The sequence below is a fragment of the Apteryx rowi genome, unplaced genomic scaffold (genome assembly GCF_003343035.1).
Source record: "Apteryx rowi isolate R43461 unplaced genomic scaffold, aptRow1 scaffold_372, whole genome shotgun sequence".
In the NCBI taxonomy this organism is placed as follows: domain Eukaryota; kingdom Metazoa; phylum Chordata; class Aves; order Apterygiformes; family Apterygidae; genus Apteryx; species Apteryx rowi.
Window position 1 is genome coordinate 449719 of NW_020450219.1, and position 20893 is coordinate 470611.

Here is a 20893-nt window from a genome sequence, read left to right on the forward strand (position 1 = left end):
CGCCGGACAGTGCCGCCCTCGCGCCCCCAGTACCTGATGAGCCCACACAGACACAACCCTCCCGCCACCATCTTGGACAACACCGCCCCGCCTTTCCGCCGGAAGGCATCACCTCCCGCCGGGGCGGGGGCGGGACTAGCCGGGCATTGGCCTCTTCTCATTGGCTCCTGCAAGAGATTGACGGAGGGGAGGGCTAGGGGCGGGGCTTCGCCGAGGGACCGGGGGCGGGGCGCTCTGGGGGGAGGAGCCTCCTGGGGGCGGGCTTTTCTTCTCGAGCGTCCCCCTCGCTTTATTGCCCTTCGCTTTGTTGCGCCTCGCAGATGTTGCGGTGTTTTTTTACAAATTGAAGGTTTGGGGCAACCCTGCGTTGAACAAGTCTGTCGGCGCCATTTTTCCACCAGCATGTGCTCATTTCGTGTCTCTGTGTCACATTTTGGTAATTCTTGCAATATTTCAAACTTTTTCATTATATCTGTTATGGTGATCTGTGATCAGTGAGCTTTGATGTCACTATTGTTAGTGTTTTGGGGTGCCATGAACTGTGCCCGTATAAGATGGCAAACTGAATTAATCAATGTTGTGTGTGTCCTGACTGCTCCAGCGACTGGCCGTTCCCCCATCTCTCTCCCTCTCCTCAGGCTTCCTTGTTCCCTGAGACACAATAATATCGAAAATAGGGCAGTTAATAACCCTACAATGGCCTCTAAGTTTTCAAGTAAAGGAAGACTCGCACATCTCTCACTTTAAATCAAAAGCTAGAAATGATTCAGCTTAGTGCGGAAGGCACGATGAAAGCTGAGAGAGGCCGAAAGCCAARATAGGCCGAAAGCTTGGCCTCTTGCGCCAAACAGTGAGCCAAGTTGTGAATGCAAAGGAAAAGGTCTTGATGGAAATTCAAAGTGCTACTCCAGTGAACACACAAATGATAAGAAAGCCAAATAGCCTTATTGCTGATATGGAGAAAGTTTTAGTGGTCTGGATAGAAGATCAAACCAGCCACAACATTCCCTTAAGCCAAAGCCTAACCCAGAGCAAGGCCCAAACTCTTCAATTCTATGAAGGCTGAGAGAGGTGAGGAAGCTGCAGAAGAAAAGGTTGAAGCTAGCAGAGGTTGGTTCATGAGGTTTAAGGAAAGAAGCTGTCTCCATAACATAAAAGTGCAAGGTGAAGCAGCAAGTGCTGATGTAGAAGCTGCAGCAAGTTATCCAGAAGATCTAGCTAAGATAACTGATGAAGGTGGCTACACTAAACAACAGATTTTCAGTGTAGATGAAACAGCCTTCTCTTGGAAGAAGATGCCATCTAGGACTTTCCTAGCTAGAGAGAAGTCAATGCCTGGCTTCAAAGCTTCAAAGGACAGGCTGACAGCAAGAGAATTAGAAGTGGAGCCTGAAGATGTGACCAAATTGCTGCAATTTCATGATAAAACTTTAACAGATGAGGAGTTGCTTCTTATGGATGAGCAAAGTGGTTTCTTGAGATGGAATCTACTCCTGGTGAACATGCTGTGAACATTGTTGAAATGACAGCAAAGGATTTAGAATATGACATAAACTTACTTGATAAAGCAGCAGCAGGGTTTGAGAGGATTGACTCCAATTTTGAAAGAAGCTCTATTTTGTGTAAAATGCTATGAAACAGCATCGCATGCTACAGAGAAATCCTTCATGAAAGGAAGAGTCAATCAATGCGGCAAGCTTCATTGCTGTCTTATTTTAAGAAATTGCCACAGGCACCCCAGCCTTCAGCAGCCACCACCCTCATCAGTCAACAGCCATCAACATCGAGGTGAGACCCTCCATCAGCAAAAAGATTACGACTCACTGAAGGCTCAGATGATGGATAGCATTGTTTAGCAATGAAGTATTTTTTTAATTAAGGTATGTACATTGTGTTTTTAGACATAATGCTATTTYACACTTAATAGACTACGGTATAGTGTAAACATAACTCTTATATACACTGGGAAACCAAAAGATTCGTGTGACTCGCTTTATTGCGATATTCTCTTTATTGCGGTGGTCTGGACCTGAACCTGAATTATCTCCGAGCTATGCCTATATGGTTTTTTGTTGTGTCACTGCTGTCCCCTCATTTGTCTTCTGGCCATAAAAGAATCTTACTCCATGTCCTTTCTTCAAGCCATGCATTAACCTCTGACTCCTAAAYGAATCCCTCTTCATAGAGGAATAGCTGCTTTGCTCTCTGCATGTGCGTGTAGCTCTCACATCCGTGAGGTTCAGGGACTGGATACCAAAGATATGTCATATCTGCTTCCTTCTCTGAAAGGATCCTTGTGAACATGCTTACAAGGGACAATTTCCAGTGGAGGATGTTCAGATTGTCTCTCTATCTATTGTCCTTCCTCTTCTATTTTGTCATCACTGAGAAAATATGCATGGACCAAAGGGCAGAAATTAGGTGAAATGGGAGGAGACAGCTGTACCATCTGTTGCCATGAACTTCAGCTTTCGATAAGAGAAAACTGAAGGCATGTAATGCAGATAAGACTGCTCATTTTAATAGGTACAGTTTATATTACTCAGACTCCAGCAAACAATCTAAATAAAAAATGCTGGACAAGGCCTGTTCAGGGGTCAGGTGCTTCCCTGTGGGATCTCCAAAAAGGATTCTGGGAGTAACTTGCTTCCAGGATCTTTGCAGGGACAGCACCAACACTGCCCAGAAACTGTCAGCATTACTGGAGAAACAGGAGGGAAGAGCACAGCACCTTGGCAGGAATTCCTGCAGTTGCCTTCGTGACCAGCTGCAAGACCATGAAAGGGTGTTTATTATAAGTGAATTTAAAAATAAATAATCATAAATGAATGAAAAGGCATGAGAATTTATAAAAAAAGCTTTGCGTCTTCTGTAACCTGTTTTGTGCTGATGGACTAGTCTAGAGGTAAAACTAAGCTGTGCTGTTCTTCAAAGTATTACTAATGATGTGTCATGAAACAAGAAGCCTTGGTATTTCTACAGCAGCTTCCCATTGATCAGCGTAAGAAACTTTTCCTGCTCTCTTGCATTCTGGGAATGAAACTATATGGGTGAGGAGGAGCTTAGGCAGAATTTAACCATTTATGCTAAAACAAATCTGATCTCCTGCGCTAAAGCTAGCTGCTATTTTTCCCCCCCACCTTCTTCATAAAAAAACAGAATGCTTCATGTGGTTAATTTCTGCTAGATAGATGAAGCCTTGCTGTCTCCCACCTCTGGCCGAACTGAGGTTTTCCAAACTTTGAGGGCCTTTCAAATTTACTTTCTTTGAACAGAACCTCTCCAAAAACTATAATCTTTCAGCATCTTTGAAGTCAGAGTGGTCTCTTTCATGTCATAGCTGTTGATGCATTTTGAGGGCTTGAAGTTATTAGGGATGCTTATGAAGGTCATCTTGTGTCTTCCCTGTCAGAAAAATGCTGGTGGAAAAGTGCTGGATCTTTAGTCAGTTTGGCCATTGTTAGGGCCCTAAGCAGAGAGACAAAATCCATATGATAGTGGGGGTGTGAAGCACTCACCTTAAGTAATCTTTATTTGATACTGACCTGGACTGACTTCTCCACTTCTTGTGAGTCACCATGTGGGAATGGAATTGGAAATATGTCAAGCCCTCTTACTTTACTTCTATGGAGAACCAATGTTTTTATTTAAATCTTGTCACTGTCCTAAATACCACTGGCTATAGGTTTTAGCAGGGCATCTCTGCCTTTGTGTAAGAATGGATTAAATTAATTTGGAGCACTTCTGTTGGGATGCCCAGCAAGCATGACCTACCGTTCCACTTCTGGACCAAAGCTCTCATATGTAGGGTGCCACAGGCATCGGTCTCTCTCCCATAATCTTTTCTCCCCACCCCCACCCCCGCACACCCAGTTGCCTGAGCAGTGTGTGGGATGCCTGCAGACAGGAACCCCTCTGGATTCACACCACTCAGCTCAAGACATCTCTCTTGTAAATGTTAAACTTTAAAGCTAGTTGCCTGGGTTCAGAGGAGAGACATGGTTCTAGGGAACAAGAAGTCTGGTTTGTTTTAGCTGATGACGCCCCACTGACTTGAAAAGGAGCTTATGGCCACTCCCTTGGAAGGTATGAGTCTTAGATTGAGTGTTTTTATGAGGCTGAAGTATTACAGGTTAGCCACGGCTTAATTAAAATGAGACTGAAGTCATGCTGAAGAGTTCAGGAAGCAAGAAGATAGAAATAATGAGGGAGACACCTACATACCTAGTTTTTGAGTTGCTTGGGCCATAAATGGCAGGTGGGATGTGTTGGGTTTAGATCCAACACTGTGTTCAGTAAATCATATAGCAAAAGTTTTCCAAAAAGCCTTAATTTCCACGTGGCAAGGAGAGTACAACTTGTTCTTTCCAGTCAAGCCTAATTGCAAGGTAAGCTGTACTGGGAATGAGGACTCTAGTCATAGGATTTAACCTGCAGAGCTTCCAGCAAAAGTCATACAGTTTCTTCAGGGTTTCAGTCTGAAATGTCAAGATCAAGTGTTAGCTTGAGTCCAACAAAATATTTTGCTTTTCTTGAAACCAGCTAATCAATCTTCTGAAAGTTCCCCAAGTCTCCTGTTAAGGAATGTTTACATGGATGTCTTTCGCAGCTGAAAGAAAAAGACTGATTTGCCGAGTCACAGTAGAAGCAGCTGCCTGGGCTGTGGCTGCTGCCATGTGGCAGTGTATTCTGTCTGAAGTGCATGAACATGTGGTGCAAGGTGAGCCTCAGATTTTATTCAAATATCTGTACTACCGTGCGTGGTCTGTGTGTACCATATAGCCGATGTGGGATGTAGGTCTGCACTTCTCAGAAGCATTGAATTTTTTGCACAGATGCAGATTGACTGTTAGTGCGAGACAGCATATACAGTCTGATAAATTTCCTGGTGACACTTCAGGAGCAAACTGGGGGAGCTGCTGTTGAAAGAATAATTCATGTATCCTGTTCTTGTCTTGCTTTCTCTCCCAAGGCAAACAACAGCTAGGCCAGCAGGCCAGAGAAGTTGTTTTGGCAGGAGCAGCCCTCTCCGATTTGCCATCCTTTTTCTGCAGCTTCATGGCCCTTTCCCTTTCGCAGACTGGATGTGCACGCACCTCCTGAGGGGCACTTCCACATGGAGGAATCCAGGAAAYGCAATGTCCTTGTGAGCTGCATATGACATGTAAGCTGTAGCTCAGGTGCATTGTAATAAAGCATGTTCATAAGCAAACTGAGATATTCTGGTGCAACTTTTCCAGATTCTTACCAATTCTAAGCAGGGAAAAGAAGCGTTTTTAAAAGACAACCAGACTACACAGGAAATGCACAGGATGTGAAGAAAAGCTGCAGTGTATCTGCTTGTAGTTTCTGCCTACCTTCCTTTTTTAGATATGTCTCTTTCTGCAGAAGCTACATGAGTCGCTATGTACAAATTCTCACGCAAGTTCAAATGATAATTTTAAAATACTTTCTGCTAGTCCTGGCACAAATTTCTCAGACCTGGCTTTGCAGTCAGAAAATGTTTTGTCTGCTAATGCAATGTTCCCTTTTCTTTTGTAGTGCTTCCTACGTGTTTTATAGTCACCTCAGACTGCTGTCCTTTTCATGGAAGGTCTTTTTCTTTTGGAAATACTGTGTGTTTGCCTGCTGTAGAGAGACATCTGCTTGATGATGGGAGCACCGAGTAAAATAGTTTTCTCAGTTTTGATAATTCATAGTTGTTTTATTTCTTCTGTGGTCCCTCTAGTGGTAATTAAAAAAATAAAAAGATGTATAAATACTTTTGAAGTTCTTTTTAACTCTTTTTTTAATCACAGTTTGTTCACTTTTTGACGTGAACAATGTGAAAACTGTGGTGTTGACAGCCTTACAGACTGCAAGGGCTACCTTTTTTGTTTGAAAGTCGAAGACAGACTAATTGGGTTGGCACCACTTAACAGCTTCCCCACCTTAATGCATGTGTAGCCAAAGAGATTGTATGTTTATATTTAAGGTATTGCCAATAACTTCAGCAAGAGCAGAGCTGAGCTCTCTGTGGTGTTCCTACTCCAGCAGTGAGAATGCTATTAAAAGCCTTGTCTGTAGAAATTCCGCATGGCAGACGTGCCAAAGAAATTAAACTAGCCTTGTCATGAAGTTAGCTTTGTGCTCACCTTCCCAGACATGTACAAAAGGTTTTCTTCTTTTGCTGCCTCTCTAAGCATTTTTGTCCCATTTTAATTGCTTTTCTTATTAAGGTTCTCGCTGTGAAATAAGCTGCATGCAGACAGGCCTTCTGAGGTGAGCAGAATCCAGAACAAATAGCAAAATCCACTCACAATGAATTCTCCGCAACCCTGCAAAGCATTTGAGACAATTAAGTATATTTCTGTAACTCTCATTCTTGCTGACTACTAATCGTGCGTATAACTTGGTAAGATAAGAATACTGATGTTATAGGTAAACGCGACAAATTGACAACCACTCGGGCCAGGTTGCATAAATTCCAATTTAATAAAATAATTGAGCAAGTCACAAGTAAGCAAAACAGCGCTGAGCGGCCGGGGGAGTCTCCTGCTCCACCAACGGCGCGCGCAATCCCCCCCTCACAGTCTCCTTATATGCGATTCCAGCTCCGGGTATATGTGGCACTTCCTGTAACTTCTGCGGTTGCGCCGGCTGTCRCTAGGGGGTCTTCTTCAGCCCTCTGGTGGTCGTGGGGATGAAGGCTGGAGTCTTCCTCTGCATTGTGAGTGGTGACCCTCAGGTCACGCATATATTTTACAACTTTCGAGGTCGTGCTATATTTCACAGTTGTGTGACATCGCCATCACCATATTAGGCTATTTAAACTAACATTGCCGCTTCACTAGCTCAACTCCCTTATCTCAGGCGGGGTACATGCCCCCACCACAGGATGTAGGATGTTCCCACAGATGTTCCCAAGGCTGTTTCTTAYTTTGATGTAACMAATTAGCACACATCACAGTCCAGGATGTTTCAAGGCTGTTTCTCACTTTGATGTAACAAATTAGCACATATCACACTGACGCGTAATAAACACACAGAAGCTGAATTAATATCATGTAAGGATATTCATATGACCATCATGTGGTCTTTTATACTCGTACAATTGACCACTTTCTTTCTGAAACATATACTGTGTAGTACTGAGTCTCTCATACCAGGCTGCTGCCTTAGCTAACAAAATGCATGGGACTGTTTTTAGCAGAAGGAATCTTAGACCATTCATATACACAGTAAGTTTTTCCTTTTTGCAAAGTCTTGTGATAGGTTGTTAAATCTTATTGTACATTTGTTTTTCATTGCATAGGAACAGAAGGCAGAAATAAAGTTGCTCCAGTTGTGTACTAAGCATTTGCAAAGCAAAAAAACATGTATTGGAAGTAAATTATGGCACTTTCATATCTAGGGCAAAGTTCTATTGCCAGATTTTACTGACATGTTGTAATATTAAAGTTGCTAAGTACAAGCAATTCTAGTAAAAAAATAGTTTTTAACTGTCAGCTTTGCTTTGAGCTAGATGTTCCAGGGAATGGCTGCTTGCACCATGTATCTGTGGGCAGAAGCTGGCCTTTATTTTGGGAGCAGAAGCAGTGAAGAATTAAGTAGCTTGGATCTGTATAGAATTTTTGCAAGAATTCCTACAAACCACATTTATTCGTATCACCATGCAACTTAAGCRGGCTGAACCTATAGCTTTGGTTAACAGATGGTTATTTTTACACAAGTTGTCCCAGTTGAGCAAGGACCATAAATGAAGACAAACCAGCTCCACCACTGGAGTTTAATCCTGTAGATTGTGCCAATGTTTTAACCTCCCATGGGCTCTTCTGCAAGTTCTCCTAAACTGTCAGTCATCTGAAGGAAAAATCAAACTGTCTGCCATTTTTAGGGTGGGTGGAGGAAATGGCTGCAAACAAGAGGCCCAGGCAGAACTGAGACTGCAAACGATGTAGCTCTATGGATAACAGCACTGAGCTTGCAAAATAACATGTAGTTACACCTTAATTCCCTGCTTTTTCAGCTGGAAGTTTGGGATTTTTGAGCGGCTGTGGACTACTTTTGAGTGTCTGTGATAGCAAACCTAAACCCTTACTGCTTTTCCTTCTCCCCTGCGCAGATACTAATGCCTCTATGGCCATATGCACCTAATACTGACAAGAAGGGGAAGGATCACCTCTTTCACAGTAGTGCTTTAACATCTGTTTAACTCAGCTATGAAACTGCTTATTAAGCTGCAAAACCTCACTGTGTGAAATTTATACCTCCATCCTCAAACTTTGAATCGAAATCGAAAAGGGAAAACACCTGCACTAAACTGGTCAAAGTGCATTTGTGCACATGTTGGTGTGTGCTTTTAGCCTGTTATGGGAGGCTAAGGAGAGTGCCATTTAGATGAAAATCTAGATCATTTCCAACAATCCAGGACGTGGCAGGGTTTTGCATTCAGTGCTCACAACTGGTTCCTTGGCACTGAGCAGGAAAGTAAAAGAAGCCAGAAACTGGCTGCAGAACAGGACAATGGGGAGTTACTATTATTGGAGGAGACTATTTGGCTAGTGCAGACATGAGAGATGCAGGCACTGTGCCTTGCCGCCTCCTTTGACCTTTTTCTGTTCYGGGGATAAAGCAAGCTTGAAAAGGTCGGCAGTTTTCCCATGCTGTAGTTTCAGTCAACGACTCTATTCTGGAGTGTGAACTAGAACTGCTTAAAAGTGGTTCCCTGACATGCTACCTTTTCTTTCACCAAGCAGAGGTGACACACAGGAGGGCCTGATAGATGCGTTGGTGGCTGATTTTCCATGCATTACCAGCTCTGCTTCCCTGGGAATGGAGGGCAGTGAATAAAGCTCCGGATGTTGCTCAGCAACCCTCAGGATGGTTGCCTTCTTTTCTGCTGAGCTGCAGAATGCATTAGTTAGTTAGGACTAAAAGTGTCTTTGGAAGAAACATCTTTCTTCTGCAGAACAGGCTGAGGTGAACTCTGGACATGTCAAATGATTGCTGAGAGCTGAAAAAAGCATCCATCTCACTGTTGGAATGTGGGTTTTTTTGCATTTTTCTTTCCTTACAATTGCAGGCTTCCAGGAACTGTTTCTTTTAGGAGTCAACTGTCTTGAGTTTCCTCTGTGTGCTCATTCAATAAAAAAACACTGTTTTTACAGTGGGATTTAGTTCTGATGAACCAATATGTACACTGCAGAAAATAACCTCCTGAGAAAGTCTTTATGCATTTGAAAGCAGGATTTTGACTGCATATTCCAACTCAGGTGTTAAATGTTTCAGACAAAAATACTTGTAAAGAGAAAGAGTTTTGCTCTGCATTGTCATTTTCTTTAGATGTTTCTTAAAGTGTCTGCTTCCACTGAGGAAGTGGGGTAGTCCTGCTTAAAACTGGTAGCAGAAGTTTCCTCGGTATGTTGATACATTCAACCCTGACTGTTGTTTTCGCTCTGACATTTCCATCCAAATTCTTCTCCACRACTTGTCATATGCTGCTGGTTGTTATTATTATCGGTAGGCATTCTGGCAGCGAAAAATAACAGCAAATAATTTTGTCATCTCTATTTTTTATTTCTCCGCTCACTTTTTATAAGCCTCTGTAGAGAATCAGAGGAAAAAAAAAACAGCTAAGGCCAGGGTTGGATTTAGGGAGGCTGCGGCTGCCGAAAGCCTGTCCCCTCCTTACGGTGCTGCTGCAGTCGGGGGTCCGGGCAGCGCCCGTGTTCGGTAGCTCATGGGAGGGCAGCAGCTTTGTCTTGGCAGTGCGCGGTGGAGGGAAAAAGGAGCGAGAGAACCAGATGGATAAAGCAGCGAGCAAAGCCCTGCTCCCCAGCCAGGGTTCGATCTGTCACAGGGAGGCAGCGGGGCGCCCAGGGGGAGCCAGGACGATGCTCCGACTGGGCGCAGGAGGAGCCCAGGCGCTGTGCTGTGGGGTTGAGCGCGGGCACAACGCTTCCTCAGTGATTTGGCAGCTGCTAGAAACTCCTCACTGTCTGCGTAGAGGATATTTCCAACAGCTGCCAACAGCCAGCCAGAAACAAGAGAAACTGAATTTGGGCTCGCCTTTATGTATCTAGCCTGCCCTAACAACTGCAGTGTGCTTGTATTTTAGACATGGCATTTATAATGCAAACACGAGATGCTGTATTGTCTCTTTCTCGAAATGAAGGTGATTGAGCTGTATATAAATGAGCTGGGATGAAATAACCTTTTATTCAGAGGCCCAGCAGTTTGGACTGGGATTAAACACTGGCTGTAGAACCAGAAATACTGGCTTAAATCAGTGTTACATTCCTTTTTTTTCTTTTTCTTTTTTTTTTTTGCATGCCTTCCAGATATGATGTGCTTTGTGTTATTTATCAGGTGTGACATCAAGATGTCAGGTGTCTCATCAAAGTGAAATCTCTCTGCCTGTCAAATATGACCGCAAAGATGATGGCAAACAAGTGCTGGGGAGAAACTAACAGTAAATCTCAATGGTGCGGACTCTGCAGTCAGGGGCAGATTTAGAGGATATATATTTTATATAAGTGGCATTTAAGACCTAGGCCTTACATTGCTGATCTGTGGAGGGAAAAAATTATTTGCAGACTTTTTAGGGCCTGCTATTAGCTTGCCTGCAACCAGGTAAACAGCTTCAAAAAAACCCCCAAACTTTCTTCTCATTTACTTAAATGACAGTTCAGGATCTTATTACTTTCTCTATTCAAAACAAATGTAGAAGATATTTTTTAAGAAGCCAAACAAATACTGAGGAGTTTACAAAACAAAACTGGAATTAAGAACTTGAGTCTTATTTCTAAATGTGACTAGCAAATGTAGGTGACAAAAGTTATCATCTTTAGCAATGACTGATACAGTTCACAAGTAATAGGTCTTTCTGTCTTCTAAAATTAGCCTTCTAAAAATAATTACTTTTGTAACATTACTCATTCTCAAGTTATATTTGAAATACTGTAGTTATGATGGGTAAAATGTTGTTTCTTTTCATTTGAGTGAATTCAAATAAACTTTTGCTCAAACTTCACACGCAAATCCAGCTCTGAGCAAAAGCAAAGCACAGAAAACTTCATAAAATTTAGAGCGGTTGGAAACACAGAAGTTAAAATACCGTTTTGGTGGTGGCACTGCCAGACAAGTTCTGCCACACTTACAGGAGGTGAATTAATGTTATTGGAAATATGAACTTGAATTAATTCATACAGATTGCAATTGTTCTTTGCACTTAAACTCTGACCGAAAAGGTGTGCCTCTTCCTATGGTAATATGATCAGCCTTGTAGTTTCCAAGCACTTTAAAACAAACTGCTGCAGGATTAGTGTGCAGATAACAGAAATTACCATAATGAAAGCAACACTGCTAAAAGCAGGCAAAGTACCAAGTCCAAGTAATATGCAACCGTATACATAAAAATATTAGTACACATTTTCAGGCACTATTACAAAAGAGACACTCTCTTGAGTTCTACTGGTCTAGCACAAACAAACCTTTTTTAAATATTTAGAGAAGATTGAGTCCACTTCCTGAAAAGCTGAAGCCAAAGTCTGACCTGATTTGATCTGAAATGAGGCCATCAACTGTTACGCAATTTTGTTCATAGCAGGTATGAATTTAATTTCTTGCATCTTAGAGTTAAGCAAGGCTTCTTTTTTCTTGTAGCATAAGAAATAATATTACTGATGATCATGCTTCCTTATCTGTTGAGAGGAACATGCGTACCATTCACTCTATAGAGACTCTTGTGTATCCCCTGGCTGCCGGTTTTCTCACGACGTTGTAGCCAAGGAGTTATCTTTCCGATCTCATGGCTCAAACCTGAGAGCGAATGTGGTTAAGGAGGGAAAGACGGCTAGTTCGCTGCCTCTTAAGTGATAAAAAGGTTAGGCCATTTCTTTTTCTGTAGTAAGTATGTCAGTTAGCTTGAAGAGTCAAGGACGTAGTTATGTCCCGTGAAGCTGACCAAGCTTCCATTGAACTTTCAGCTGGAGCCGACTGACTTCCATGGGAAAAATGTGAGGCTTGCGTCGCTTAGCATGGATGAAAAAGGACTGCTGTGCAAGCGCACCGCATTGCTTGATGAGAAACAGCATGCATTTAATAACTGCTTACCTGTTGCCTTACAGAGGGCCCTGATGGATGAGAAATTTTCTCTGTCACAGAATGGCTGGGYGTTTTACGGGTTGTCTCCCCCCAGCCCAAGTAATGTTGTTAGCAACTTGCTGATAACCGTGAGTTATCGATGTTGTTGTTTGTGATGTTATTGGGAGCTTTGCCCAACTTTGCTGTTTTGTTTTTCCTTAGAGCTCCAGTGCCTGAATCATGTGATATGTGAAAAAACAAGGCTGGGCTAGCTCTGTTGTGATGGGGGAAAATTTTCAAAAATTTTAACTGAGTGCATCCTAAAGGCAAATTAAAAAGAACCAAAATATGGTCAAATGTCAAATCTCTTGGGCTTTAGCCTCCTATCATTGTTTGTATGCCTCAGGATGGATTGTATTTCAGTCCTTTAAAAAGATGTCTGATGTGGAGAATAGGAAAGCTACTAATTTACCATTCAAGGCCAGGCTGGATTTCTGGAGGGGTGTATTAATGCTAGTATGTCCCCCTATGTTACACTGACATGATGTGCACATATCTGAACCAGTTCCTCTTGTCTGTCTGTCAGATTAAGGAAATACGACCTGACCCCCTTATCTCCAGGCCCCCAGGTTTTACTGGGAACTCAAGCTTCTCATCTTTCAGGGCATTGTTAAGAATATTTTAAGGTGCTTTCTTTGGGCAAGGAGCCTAAGGGGATTAGAAATGGGGTGGATCATCCTTTAAAGCCAGAGACTAATGCACCCAGGAAGTGCCTAAGAGGAGGAAAAAAACATGTTTTATCAACTCTTGAGGCTTTAAGTCAAAGGCATTTAATTTTCTTGCGATGTTCTGCATTTTCTGGCATGAAGATTAAAAATCCTCACCCCAACACTGGTAGAGAACTGCAAAGACAGGAAACATCTTTTGTATTTGCCATTGAAATTTCACACTACCGAATCTGAGCGATTCTTCCCAGTGAAACTCCTAAGCTGTGCAAAATCTAGCCTGGCCCCAGGGGATGCTGCTGTTATCAGACGAGGCAGAACACACCACCTTTCTTATTTCTGCCTTTGCTAAAATGTTAGCCACAGTTAGCCAGCTGACACAATTTGCACCGGCTGTATGGGGACAATTAATGGAGCCTGAACGGGGTGGGAAGACAATTCAGAAGTGAGCAGCCCTGGGCAGCGAGGTGCCTTGCTGCACTGGCTCCCCTTGAACACAGCATCAGATCCCTTCCTGAACCAACTCCTAAACCATAAAAGAATCAGAGTAATTGGGATAGCACAGGGCCTCTGAGCTTTCAGTCTGGTGTATTTAGGCGAACTGGAATTATGGCGCGTTTTACAAGGTGGTCAGATGTTTCTGCTTCATGAATGGTACCTCCTGTCCAAGGGCTGCTGCTGGTAGCTGAATCAGCTGCACTGTTTTAATTTGCCATAGCTAAATTAGACGTTTTAAATCAGCCAGACATGTTGAAATGTATCGTATGTCCCTTTCATCTGAAGAATTACAGAAAACATTTTCCAGCCAAATAATTCTTTTTAATGTGGGTCGATGCCTTGTGAACTGAACACGTTCAAAACACAACCCCGTGTGTTTCTTCTCTCCCTTCAGATCAGCATACAGGATCCCGCCTAAAGCAAGCGGCTATGGAAGCACTAAGATCTTGGCTCCACTGCTTTTAGAAACAAACTAACAAACAGATTATTACCTTAAAGTTGCTCAGAAGTTGGAGGGGAAAAAAAAAGGATGCGTGAAGGGAATCAGAGAGAAGATACTTCCTAAATACCTCTTCATTCCTTCAGCCTACGTGATCTTTGCTGTTTTAACCTGAAATTAAAAACAAAACCTAAAATGAAAAAAACAAAAAAGCTTGTTTTCACAGTATGTTTTATCACATGTTGTCTCATGAGTATTAGTTACTTGTAGAAACATGCTAGGTAGGGTTTTGGATCTTTTTAATAGTAAAGATACTCTCTGAGATGAGTACCTCCAAGTATGTATATCTTAAACTGACCAGGAACAGGAATTTCTTTTCCCTAAGACATTATAGAATTTAAAATTTCCATTATTTGGCATAAACATGCAAAGCTGAATTTCTGAATATCTTTGATTTAGGACCAGAAAATTGCTTTGTTTTAGAAGGACAAAACAGATTTTTAACTTATATATATCTTTAGTATATAGATGGAGTAAATGGTATATTATAATTAAATGTTTTCACGTAAGTCAAATTGTATGATTTTCCAATTCTTGTTTCAAAATCAGTAATTCCTGAAAATACTTTGTCTTTAACACAATTGTCTTTTTTCAGAAAAGAGTTCCAGCTAAAATGAGATTTTTAAAATTTGTTTAATTGATAGTACAGAACAAATACAGATTCTTTACTTTTTGTAGTAATACTCTAGAAGGGCCAATTCTCAAAACATTCTTAAAATAACCTTATTTCAATTTAATATTGTCGTAGATCTTGTATAGTGAGGCAAAGATACAATATGGTGCTACAACAATATTTGAGTATTTTTTGCTAGGAAGAGTATCACTGGCATGAACCATTCTTCTTGTTCTCTTCTGGTTGTGCAAAAATATGACAATCATCAACTCTAGAATCAGATATAAAATAGATGCAATATGATATAGCATTAATATTTGCCTTTCTTGGAAACACAGTATTTTTTGCTAGCTAGCTTTTAGGTATGTATCTTGTGTATGTGTGTTTTTTAACATAATGTATTGTCTCTCTTCTTCCCCTAAAAATTGTAAATTAAAATTGGTTAAGACCAATGAAAATATTTTCACTGCTTAGAATCACTTAACCGATAGATGAACTTCCTTTTCTGAAGAGGATTCTTAACTGAAGTTGATTTGTTGCGTGTGTGAGCAGAGCTGAGGATTCCTCTTTGTGGTGAAGGTATCTCAGGCAGATAAGGCAGCATGCTGATGTATTGCCCGCTGGCTTGCTGTATCCCTGTGCTTATGGCAGGGACGTGAGGGACATGCCTCTGCTTCTGGAAGCAAAAAGGGTCTGAATTTGTCCTGCAGGACCGGTGGAATGTCACAGATTTCCTCAGGTTTCCTTGAAGTGACTGAGGTATGTTGAGATTTTGAGCCTGTACACTAACCTCTGCATCAGAGCAAATTGGGTGAATTTTTCCAACAAGCCCAAGAGCTTCTGATTAAACCTGCGGTTATTATTTTAAGGCTTGCTTGTGCAGTGAAGTTACCGCATAGTCAGTGAGGGCATGAACCCATGGCACACTGGCTACCTTATATAAATTCCCTGCATGGCCATTCTGTAGGTGTGCGTTAGGGCTGTCTTTAGAAGCGGACTAAACTGCTCTAGGCTTAGTGGGCCTCAACAGATCCCACTCAGCAAATTAGAACAGAGTGCTGCAATTTTCCTGTTTAGCGTGCAGGCAATCCTATAGAAAGGCAGCTGGTCTTGGCTCTAGACACTTCTAGTGATGGTACCTATCACAGTCTAAATTAGACATTCAGATGTTTATGAGTAGATTTAAGGGGAATCAGGTTTGCCAAAGGGTATACTTTTTAGTTTTTGCTTACTGATACGGATTGCTTCTTTTTTTTTTTTGAGTAAACCTTGGCCATGGTAAAGAGGTGCATTTTAAAAAAATATAAATATTGTGCTTTGAGGGTTTTTTTTYCCTCTCAAAGCAAAGAATGAAGATTCTTGTGCCCTAAATGAGTGGAAAACCTTCAGACTAAGGATCTTAGCTAATGAGATCATTACAGGCATGTCTGAAATGTTAGATGGGACTGTATTTTATCCAAGAAATCACTTGTAATTTAATAGTAAAAGGAAGTGGAATAGCACTGCCGTTTGCAGGAGTTGCGGTTGTGCACATGGCCACAAGGAGCTAATGCCTGACTGTCTGAGTTAATTATGCACTGGGTTGCTGCACACAGGTCATGTTTGACTAGCTTGTGAAAGGCAGCTTTGGCTGGGCTTGCTGAAATGCCGTGTGCAAAGATTAGTGGTGCTGAAYGCAGTTCGGTAAGCGCGAGACATGCCAGTCGGTGGGAAGCCTTTAAACTGGCAGTCAGCRTAGGTAGCTGAGTGCAGCGAGCAGCGTTCACAAAGACCACAGGTTACCTCTGGGATTTCGTTAGGCATGCCATTTCGTTAGGCATGCCTAATGAGTGTGTTGATTAGATGTGCAGAACTCCTCAAGCTGTGGTAAATGTAGCTGAGAGAAGCGTTGCTGATAACACACTGAATAACCGCGCTCGCAAAGCTTTACGTTTGCGTTACAGTATTTAAAGCCTGGAAAGATAATGGAGAGAAAGCTGGACAATAAAAGGAAAAGGGAACTGTCCTGCTTAGCTACGTTAAACAACAAAAACATAACCCTGGTGTCTATTCGTAAGCAGCAGGCAGCTCACGATGTGCCTGAACTACTGATTATTGGTGAAAAGTCCAAGACAGGATCTCCCGTAAAGGCAAGCAGTGACTTGCAGGAAGAAGAGAAAGTGTTGCAGAGTTACTCCATGGGAATGCCAGGAGCCAATGCAGTTGAAAGACAGGTCAGTGAGCCGGGGTGTGCTCTGGGGGCAGGCGGGGGGTCTCAACTGGAGAATTGAAAACAGAGCATGCTGGACATGGCTTGTATACTCATGCGCTATACCGTCATATACTAAATTGTTTTAGTCCCAAGCATGCATGCCTGCCTGGTAATTGGGCGCACAAATGCAAAGTCCTCTCGAGAGCCTCTAAAAGGAATCTTTGAAAGCAAATGCTAATAATGAGTAATGCAACATTAACTAATGAGCTCCACCTCTAATAATATAGTGTTGATTCGTAGTAAGGAAACATACTAGTATTTCCCCTTTTGAACTGCAATTACTTGAGTGGTGAGACGTCAGATCATACTAGGTTAGTCTCTGGAACGATAGGCATTGCAGAAACATGAAAAGGTCATGACTGTAGGTAAGCAGTTTATCTATAACCACTTAGTGGATACTAGCAAAAGCTCTTGATAATACATTTGCAGCAACGAGGTTTTTTTATCCCATATTGTGTGTAATTGTATTGAAGTTTTGTAGATTAATTGTTGTGGGGAAGAGGTTATTGCCTTTGGAAAGATCTGTGCTGATAAAAATATGATGAGGTTTATTACTAGAAAAAGTTTTTGTTATTTAAAAGGCATGTAAATTACAGTAATGTAGTTAGGATCAGTGTATATTTAAGGAAAACAAAGTCTCAAAACAAATATTGTGTTCTCTGAAACTGTGTAAGCTTAGACTGACTTAAATAATTAGTGTTAGGCTAGAATGTAGTAACAGCAAGGACGTACCAGATATACCTGAAGGCTTTTTCTGTCTCTAGTTACTTCTCATATTATAAGTGTTTTCTGTAAGACAATCATGACTTTTTTCTGCCCCATGATCTCTTTTCTTTACTCAGTTCATTGGAATATATCACATTGCTTATATTGGAGCCACAAAGGTTTATTAAATATGACGTGTGGGGGTATCATTTTAGTAAGACTAGCTACAGTTACATAAATCTTTCTGCCTCTTCTCTACGGTTCTTTTTCCAGCTAGGGATGACAGTCCCTTGACAGACATATTATGGCAACTTGCTTGGTATTTTGAAACCAAGAGCACCGTGAAACTATGTTGCTTTAAAGTAGTATCTTCATCAAATCTTGATTGCTAGGGACAGTGGGGGGTTGGTTTTTCCCTTGCTTAAGAATCAAGAACTGTTTAAAAACCAAAAAGATGTGTTATGAGTAGGTACTGATAATAGCAGCTGCTAACATTTATTAATATTAGCTAAACTTTGGGGGAAAGGGAAGGAATAACAGCCATTTAAGATCTGATGCATTTAAAGGATATTCGCTAACAAGATGGATGGACGAGTTGTACTGAAATTTGTTAAGGAGGATAAGGATTGTATTTCTGCCTCCTGCCTGCTCGCAGAAATGGTGCTGTCACAGGCGGGAAGTTGAAGRCTCCTGGACATTGCAGTGGCTGTTCTGTCCTCGTTTTGGTGTTCCCTGGCTACCTGTAACAAACCGGGAAAACACGTGAAGTATTTAATTAATAGTATGTGGCTTTTCAGTTGTGTGTTACTGGCTGCCTGAGTCCAAAGACATGAATCAACAGGTTGTGAAAGAACGAAGCAGGAAAGGTAAAACAGTGACACAGATAAGATAACTCTTTGGAAGTCGTGTGTTTGAAGTTAAGAGGACAGTAACTGGTTTCAGCCTGTTGATGTACTGGGAGAAGAGCAGCCCAAAGCCTTTGGAGATTACCAGGCAAGAAGTGCAGTAAGAGGTAGCATTTGTCGGTGAGCACAAGGGGTAGAGAARTAACTGAAGGGGCCAGGCGTCATTTCCTTGTCAGCTGACAGCTTCGCATTTTGGTTACGAGTCCAGTTCTTGAATTTCAGGATATGAAAATTGGTATCCCTGTAGGCCAGCAAAAGAAGAGACAACTGTGACTAATATTCTCAAGGTGAGATGTTGCTGCCCAGTGTCAGAATTTGGACACGGGACTGAAAAGGGATGTCCGGGCTCAGGACCTTTGCCTGAAAGCATCCTGCTTAGACTTCATTCTTCTAAAAGGGCAGATATGAAAAATGAGGAGCAGGAGCAGTGTGGCAGAAATAGGGAGGCGAATGTTGGGGTGGTGGGGACGGGACAGGGTGCAGTAGTTTGCTTTTGCCAGCCCTTGGAGAGAGCGAGCCTTTCTGGGGCACCAATGTGGGGGACCCACGTGGGGCAGGTCATGGTGGGGATGCAAAGCTGGGAAGACCAGACACCTAGCTGAGGGGCTCCTCTGGGCTTCTCCCTCCCCATGGGAGTGGTGGTCGCTTCGTCTCTGCTGCTATGGAGGCAGCTCGCCCTGCGGGAGTGAGGAGGGGATGCGGTGCTTGGCCCCTCCGCCCAGGGTGTCTTGGGCTACCCTAACACCAAGAGCTGCACAGCATGATGGGTCTTGAAACTTGCTACTTGCAGTCCTTTAGTGTTTCCCTGCCTTGTTCCACCTCCACACTCTCCCAAAAAGTTAGTCCAGCCCTGAAGCGTGCTCCTGCTGGATGATCTCCTTCCTGCAGGCCTGTCGCGGCCAGGAYGGGCAATGGGAGCCTCTGCTTGCTCCCACAGCCTGGGCGTCCTGGCTCGTCCCAGGCAGACGCAGAGGCTTAGGTTCGTCTTTGAGACAGCGAGGATCTCTCTAATACTGATGGCTTTATTTTGAGATGCTTTAGGGAGCTGGGCTTCAGACGTCAAGCTCATTCCTATAAACAGCCACAGTTGCTCTTCTTGGGTCGAGTTCAGGACTGTCTCCTGTGGACAGGAAAATTTCCATTCAGTTTTGGTTCTTCTTCTACAGCTACCTCCAGCTGTTACTGCCTGTTTTGATGGATCCCTTTTTAATTTTCTTCTAATTTTTCTTTTTAAGGGCTGTTGGTTAAATGATCTTCATAACCTTGATTTTCATAGGGATATTTAGTTTTCAGCCTAGAGTCTTAGTCTGAAGCAGACAGACTAGATTCTTGGGCTGTTTTGCATGTTGAGTCGCAACTTGTATGTGCAGAACAGTGGGGAAATAATTGTCATAATTTCATGTTTTCATAATTTACATAGTTTTTGCATAGTCATTGTAAAAATATGCATAAAACTTGTAGAGCAAGCAGACTTTGTGTACGCTTCCCTTAGAAGTAGGCAGACCTCCTTTAGTGTGATTAAAAATATAGTTGGTAACTGTAACTGGAAAACAGCAATACCAGTGTACAGACAGATGCATTCTTGTTATTTCATTAGAATTTCTCTAGTCAGAAATAAGTGGGAGGGTTAATGCCAGGGAAGCGCTAGGTTGTGCAGCTCCTGGATTAACTGGATGCTGTTCTCTTCTTGCTGGTCACCTACAAAGCAGGCCTCGTACAYCAGTGACATTATCCAGGAGTCCCAGACACCTTTTTGGCATTTTTGAGATGAGAACGTCTCTGATACTCTTGCAGATGGTCTCTCTGAATTACTATACAGCCTCATAGATGCCATTTTATATATAACTCTTAGCTGGCATCAAGAAACCCTTTTGAGACCTGGTATGTGCTTAAGGAAAACTGCAGGCATATTTCTGCATGCCTCGCATTTACGTCATTACATTARCATACTCTTTTCCTCTGATCTAGTGTAGAAACATCTCTTCCTGCAAATACACAAATACGTATCTGTGCCCCTTCTCCTGAGATCTTTTTTCTGAAACTGTTAACCAATAGTAAAGGCTTTGCAAATACTCTAAATCAAGTATTTTCAGGAAAAAAAATTATGATATTCCCTCCTGACCTTATAAACTTTTAACCTGTGAAAAATTTCTGGCTTTTTGGGAGCATCTTGGCTGATTCTTGAATGATTTGGGACATGTTTTGTTTTGTTTTTCTTTTTTTATATCCACTTCCCATCCCTATTTTTCTTCTTGTCATTTAAAAATTTGGATTCAAGGATTTTTTCTTAATGCATAAACAGCTGTTCTTGTCAAATAGTGAACAAAATGTTTTTTACCCCTTTGTCTGAATATTAGTGTAGCTTTTTATCCAAAATATAAAGCAATGGCCAAGTTTTGATGTCTCTGTGGCTAACAGTGCATTAAAATAGTGGAATCAGTACTCGCTTTTATGTTTTTCAAAAGACTGGATAACAGGAAATATCCTGTAATCTTTTATACATTTAATTTGAATTGCTTTTATATCATGAGGTGCCTAGTCAAAGAGAAGAGGAAAATTGAAATGAATGGAGGGAATGGAGTAAAGAACATAAGGCCTGTGATGTTTCCTATTTTTTGCCTGCGAGTTGCT

At 42.0% G+C, this 20893-nt stretch overlaps 2 protein-coding genes and 1 long non-coding RNA gene across 4 annotated transcripts in view; 2 read left to right on the forward strand and 1 right to left on the reverse strand.

The window, feature by feature from the left end:
- Nucleotides 1-92, reverse strand: part of ALG11 (ALG11, alpha-1,2-mannosyltransferase) — a 5495-nt gene extending 5403 nt beyond the window's left edge. The window contains exon 1 of the mRNA XM_026073693.1: nucleotides 34-92. Within this exon, the coding sequence (XP_025929478.1) occupies nucleotides 34-71 (38 nt within the window). The 5' untranslated portion in view covers nucleotides 72-92. The remainder of the gene's footprint in view (nucleotides 1-33) is intronic.
- Nucleotides 93-4492: 4400 nt separating this feature from the next.
- LOC112969898 lies at nucleotides 4493-5705 on the forward strand. Its single transcript, XR_003254831.1, has 3 exons — nucleotides 4493-4720; nucleotides 4973-5164; nucleotides 5542-5705. It is a non-coding gene; the product is annotated as an uncharacterized LOC112969898 (long non-coding RNA).
- A 1449-nt stretch (nucleotides 5706-7154) lies between these two features.
- Nucleotides 7155-20893, forward strand: part of ATP7B (ATPase copper transporting beta) — a 38795-nt gene continuing 25056 nt past the window's right edge. The window contains exon 1 of one of the 2 annotated variants that reach the window (XM_026073685.1): nucleotides 7155-7220. In XM_026073685.1, the coding sequence (XP_025929470.1) occupies nucleotides 7170-7220 (51 nt within the window). In that variant the 5' untranslated portion in view covers nucleotides 7155-7169. Of the gene's footprint in view, nucleotides 7221-16365; nucleotides 16615-20893 lie in introns of those variants that run through there. The other variant, XM_026073684.1, reaches the window with a different exon arrangement.